At 55.0% G+C, this 6,000-nt stretch overlaps 1 protein-coding gene across 1 annotated transcript in view; it reads right to left on the bottom strand.

Annotated features, from left to right (window-relative positions):
* Window positions 1-472: 472 nt before the first annotated feature.
* The window catches only part of PMEPA1 (prostate transmembrane protein, androgen induced 1), a 56,753-nt gene continuing 51,225 nt past the window's right edge, over window positions 473-6,000 (bottom strand). Inside the window, exons 3-4 of the mRNA XM_027086902.1 lie at window positions 3,544-3,597; window positions 473-3,083 (exon numbers count right to left, since the gene is read on the bottom strand). Coding sequence (XP_026942703.1) covers window positions 2,535-3,083; window positions 3,544-3,597 — 603 coding nt within the window. The 3' untranslated portion in view covers window positions 473-2,534. The remainder of the gene's footprint in view (window positions 3,084-3,543; window positions 3,598-6,000) is intronic.

Here is a 6,000-nt window from a genome sequence, read left to right as displayed (position 1 = left end):
AGGTCAGTAACCCCCTCACCTGCTTCCTTCTTCTACCTCGCTGCTCATATGGCAACGGCAGACAGCACCACCCAGCAACGAGATTCAAGGTTTGGTTCGAGGACCTCGGGAACACTTGGGCCTGGCTCTCGTCTGCTGCTACGCTACTCACACAAACAAGGTCCACGACTAGGTTTGTGACCCAGGTGGGAGATCAACGAGTACTGACAAGAGGCTGGAGGGGCAGGAGGGGTGGCCTGACCCAAGGGAGGCACATCCAGGGTGGAGGGCGGGTGGGTGGGACACGGCACGAGGTGATGGGGATGTTTTTAAAGAAGCAGTAGCCCTCTGTCCACCTCGAGCGGGAAGGCCGGGCCCGGGTGAGCAGGGCGTTGTCCAGGAACGCCGCTGCCGGGGGACAAAAGGGGTCCACCGCTTTCTCAGTAAGGCACTAGGGAGACGTTTCACATAAAGGAACGATATTTTTTTTTTTTTTTAAACTTTATCTATAAATGTGTCCCTGTACCTTTCAGGACAAACTATGGATGTCTCTGCATGAATGACCTTTTCAAAGAATCTTTGAGAGAGAAGCAAAGGTTAGGCAAAGGTTAGGCTGAAGACCCCACGGAGAGGCAGGTTTTATTGTCAAGGTACCAGAACTTTCTGCCAGGCTGGTGAGCGGGTACTCAGACACCTCGGTCATCTATTGGTCACCGTGGTCTTAAAAGGTACGTATAGAAATAGAGTTCAAATGGTCAGAACTTCAAAACTGTTCTCGAGTTTTTGTTTTTCAAGTAATAAAAAAGTTGTTTAAAATCAATACTTATTGCCTCTTATACCTTTCTCTTATGTTAACCGGCTAGTTGGCATTCTGCCGAAGATGAAAAGACACCTCCGTGGGATGCAGGGGGCAGGGGGCAGGGTGGCCTGCTCTCCTGCTAAGGGCGTCACCCCATGGAGTATTAGCCCACCCTTGGTGGGAGGGAGGACCCCGACTCCGCTCTCTCCCCGCCTTCTCTACTTGCACACACGCACGCCACCAGCAAGGGGTCCCGCCGACATCTACTCAGTAAAACCCTGGTAAACAAGAGTTGTGTCTGATGAAGACGCTTATGAAAACACAGATACACAAACACATCAAAAACGATGGTTTCCACGGGGAAGGGAATGAAATGCGAAAGAGAGGAGAAGGGAAAGAATTCTGCTTCTACATCCTAAAGCTCGAGTTCGCGTTGGTTCGACTGTCTTTCTCGTTATAACCCTTTTGCAGTGTCCTGGGAGAAACCTGGGCGTGTCACCTTTTCATCTCTGGTCTTCTGGTTATGGGCCTGTTACGTGAGAATCAATACATAAAGACAGGGATGAGGTCACATGGCTAGTCCTTTGGGCCTTTCCTATACGCCAGTGGGCTGCACCCACCTCAGCCGGTAGAGTCTGAATCACCAGAGCATCCTGCACGCGCGAGCCACCTGACCGCCTCTGGCGTGGCCCTGGCGAGGCAGGCAGGGGGCAGAGAGCACCTTAGCGAGCCCCTTCCTACAGGGACCTTCGTGGTTCGGAAAAGAGGAGAAAATACTAAGATTCCTTCAGTAACAGTGTATCTTCATTTTGGGAAGAGCAAAGCCCACCTCCTGGAACTTGGGGCCTCGAGTAACTTTCCTATTTTCTTTGCGATCCAAAGGCTGTCCTGGCCCAGAGGGGAAAAAAATGCGTCTCCTTCGGGAGGGAATGTATAACGAGGTAATAACCTATCACTAGACAGAAGCTTCCACTCTGCAGGAAATCAGCCCCTCTGGGAGCCTCTCTCCAGACTCAGCGTGGAGCCCACCCTCTGCCTGACGTCCACCGTGAAATTCCAACATTTCTCCCTTAAAAGTCTCGACAGACGTTGATAGAAGTTTCCATCAAACAAGCACTGACATATTTATATTAAAAAATAGTGCAAAAGCTCAACATTTATATAAATAACTCTAAACCCCTGCTTTGTAGTTTTTTTTCTTTACAAGGTAATACACACTTTCTGAGTTGGCACTCAAAAATGGCCTTTTTTTTTTCTCTTCTAGCTCAGAAAACAACTTTTTTTTTTTGTAATAGGCCTCTTCTAATACAAAAATACTCCTGCCCTCGCACATACAGTCTCTCTTATTTTATATATATTTATATTTATATAATATTGCAGATCTTTAAACAAAGGTTTTGTGCAAATATGTCTTTAAAGTTAAGTGAAATCATCATAAACAAACAGAAGAAAGTAAGCATTCACGCACGCAGCTCAACTAGAAACAGGAAAGACTAGCGTAGAATTTTGTTTCCTCTTTTGCCTTCAAGACGCAGCTCAACAGAGAAACATGGTTTTTTTTGCAAGTCTTCTTAGCTTTGTGCATTCAGACCAGACAGAACATGTAAATATTTACACACAGAGAGGTGGGGAGAGGATGGTCATGCGTCGCAGTTTCCTGTGTGTCGCCCCGTCCTCCTCTCTCTTTTCTTTCAAGAAGTGCGGAGTGTTTTGCTGTTTTACCTACTGCGGCCCCGGCCCTGGCCCCCCGGGACTCCTAGAGGGGGTGTCCCTTCTGTTTATCCTTCTCTTTGCTCCAGGCCGCTGTGCTCTCCAGGGGGGCGATGTGTGCGGGGTGCAGCCGGGTCCCCTCCAGCAAGGAGGCCGGCCCGCTGCTCTGCTGGTGCTGGAAGGTGGAGGCCCCGGGGTAGTGGCCGATGACCTCGCTGTAGGTGGGGGGTGGCCCCTCCATGCGCCCACCGCCCCCGTAGCACGTGGCGCTGATGCCCGAGTTACTGCTGGGAGGGCAGGGGCCGCCCAGCATGGCGCTGTCCATCAGGTCGCTGTCGAAGATGGTTCTGTTTGGGGGCGCGCGCACCGACTCTCGGTTCAGCTCCAGCTGCTGCTCGGGGTCCCGCAGCTGGAGCGTGCAGGGGCCCTGGTAGGGCGGGGGCTCCTCCCCGTCCGACAGCGAGATGGTGGGCGGCAGGTCAATCTCGTGCTGCAGGTACGGGTAGGTGGGCTGGAAGCGGTGGAAGCGGTCCCGCTGGGCGAAGGCGGGCACGGCCAGGCGGTCGGTGGGCCGGGGCGGGGCGTAAACCTGCGGCTGGAGGGGAAGAGCAGAGTGAGTGTCCCCCCAGCGGCAGGGCCCCTGTGACTCTGCTCTCTGGGGAAAGGGAGACATGGCCGCCGGGTGGCGGGGGGAGGAGCCAAGCCCAGGGTCCAGCCCCCTGATGACTGGCGAGCCCTGGAGTGCGAACATCGTCACACAGTTGGAAGAGGGCAGCCTTTGGCCTTCGGTGTCGCAGATACTGAGAGCTGCTCCCTGGGGGTGGGGAGCGTATGATGTCCCGGTAGGGACGATGCCAGCAACCAAGGAGGATTCTTCAGAGAAGGGCAGGTGTGGGCCTCCTGTAGCCACTCTACTAGCAGGGGAGGTGCCTCTGGTCCGGATTAGGGGAGCTACTGGGTAGGGGGCCTTCGGCGTCCACTACAGCAGTCTTGGGTGGGGGGGTGGGGGGGCGGGGGGAGGGTAGTGGTGGAGGGGAGGCGGCGCTGGGTCTCACCTCCGGGATTCCACTGCCTGACACCGTGCTCTCCGAGGGCCAGAGGCATCCTTCCTGTACGGGGAGGAAGAGGACAGGGTCAGCGGGACGGGCAGAGGTGGGAGAGCCAAGGGGCAGCCTGGCGTGGACTCTGAGAGCCTCCACTCGGCATGAGATGCTGCACCCATCCCCCTCTTCAGCCCCACTGCAGCGACCCCAGCCCGGGCCTGGACGTTTCTCTCGGACATGACACAATCGCTGATCTCCCAGGTCCCAAGGCTGCCCCCCGAAAATGCATCCTCCGAACTCACACTTTCCAAAACATACATCTGATTCGTGGGTCCCTCCTTCTCAAAACCCTCCAGCAGCTTCCGTGGGCCTTAGAACACATCCAAATGCACGGGTGAACCGGCTAAGAAAGCCTAGGTACTTGCTGTGCGACCTCGGTCAAGTTACTGCATCTGAAAACGTGCATAACTGCAGTGTCTGTCGAAGAACTGAAGGAGGCGAACATGCAAAAGCCCCCAGGGTGCGCGCAACGCTCAGTGAGCCTGTGACAGTGCTGGGTGCCACCACCACCCTCCCTCCTGTCGCGCTGACCCGCTATTTAGTGCATAGAAGTGCTAACTGTGCACCACGGGGCCTTCGCACTGGCTGCCCCACTGCACAGCTGGCTCCTTCTCGCTTTTCAATTCCAGTGCCCACCGCAGGCTTTCTCTAGCACCATTATCTGAAGGGCCTTCTCCCATTAAACATCCCGTCACCTGCTTATCTCCTTCAAAGCATCCGTCATGTCTGTAATCACCTTGTCCACGTATTTACTTAGCACTTACTATAGTCTGTCTTGCCCCCGTTGTTGGGGGCCCAGTTTATAGATGAAGAAATACAGGAGAGTTAATCATGCAATCATGCAGCACCACTTCTGTTCCGGTGATACACATGGATAGGCCCGGGCCTATGGGGAGGGATGCCTTCCTTCCTCTAATTTTATAGTTTTATTGAGATGTAACCGACATATAATCAACTGCACCTATTCAAAGCATACAATTTGGTTGTTGTGGCATAGGTATCTACCAGGAGCCCATCACCACAATCAAGATAATGAACATATCTATCACCCCAGAGTTTTTTGGGGGACATGTTTTCTTGAGGGTTCCCTTGTAAGACGATTCTCACCGGCAGTCTGGGGAGGAATTGCCAGGAGGGCTGCAATTTCCTATATGGCCACTAGGGGAGCTCTGTGTCTCTCATGAGGAAAGCACCCCACAAAGACTCACCGGGGTCTAGTTTATTCCAGGCGTGGGGATACGGAGGGCAGACATACACGATTACTGTTAATATGGTCATCAAGGGCCATTCTGTTACTGATATTAGGAACGCCTTGGCGTCAGGCACTGTGCTACGCTCTTTAAAGCACTAACTCAACTCTCCCGACATCCCGACAAAGCCGGCAAGGCGGAGGTCAGGTGGCTGAGCCGAGCTGCTCCCGCTGGTAGCGGGCAGTGCTGGGATCCAAACCTCGCCCACCGCCTCCAGAAGCATTCGGGCTCAAGCCGACCCTGGCAGGCTCTGTGGCCCCCAGTCGGGCCCCTGGCACAGTCCATGTGAGCACCAGGAAGCAGATGGGGGGACATCCACCTGCTCCCCATTCAAGTCGGGAGTCCTGGGGAGGGGTGCAAGCAGCCAAGGTCAACTTGGATAAATGTGACCCAGACGGGCCCCTGCCTAAAAGCCCCCTAGGAGGCCCTCTGTTCGAGGTCCCCACAATGTCTTCCCACCACTGCCCACCCCCCAGCCCTCCGTCGAGCCCTAGCCCGGGGAGTCTCCACCCACAGTGCTTAGGAAAATACCAGTCACTGCTTGGGAGGCCCCACCACAGACCCCAGAATCACTTCCATCCTTGTCACCTGACTACCCCCAACTTGTGCACCTGGAGGTCACCTCCTCCTCCAGGGAGGCCTCCAGGAACCTCCCATCTGCCGGATGCCCCTCCCACAGCATCTCAGCTCCTGTATCAGCCTGGCCCTGCTGTGAGGAACCTGGAGGCCAGCTGGCTGCACTACACCTGCCCACAGGCCGTGTCTTAACTCACCTCGTTCTCTTATTCAGTGAATGGCCCTGACGCCTTTCCAGGTGCCAGTGCCCACAGGGCTGCTCCTGGCAGCTCCTTCTCTCACCCCCGCTCCACTCCCCGACACCTCCTTCTCTTTCTAAAAGCTTCCTTCGAGAGTTCGTCCAGCTGCCCATGGCTTCCCCATCTAGACCAGGGGTCCGCAAACTGGCTCCATAAAGGGCCAGACAGTCTGTCACACCACCAAGAAGGCTGCTGCAGGGCCACTGCAGCCACAGAAGAGATCGTGAGGATGAGCCCAGAAACCTGACTCACAGAGTGGGCACCCGGCCCTGGTCTATGTGGACCTGGCTGACTCCCGCCCTGCCTTCAGCTGCAGTCTGTACCCCTGCAGTATTTTCCAGCTT

This window comes from Aethalodelphis obliquidens, unplaced genomic scaffold (assembly GCF_003676395.1).
Source record: "Aethalodelphis obliquidens isolate GAN/ISIS:26980383/991018 unplaced genomic scaffold, ASM367639v1 scaffold57, whole genome shotgun sequence".
Taxonomy (NCBI): domain Eukaryota; kingdom Metazoa; phylum Chordata; class Mammalia; order Artiodactyla; family Delphinidae; genus Aethalodelphis; species Aethalodelphis obliquidens.
This window is presented reverse-complemented; position numbering and strand designations above follow the sequence as displayed.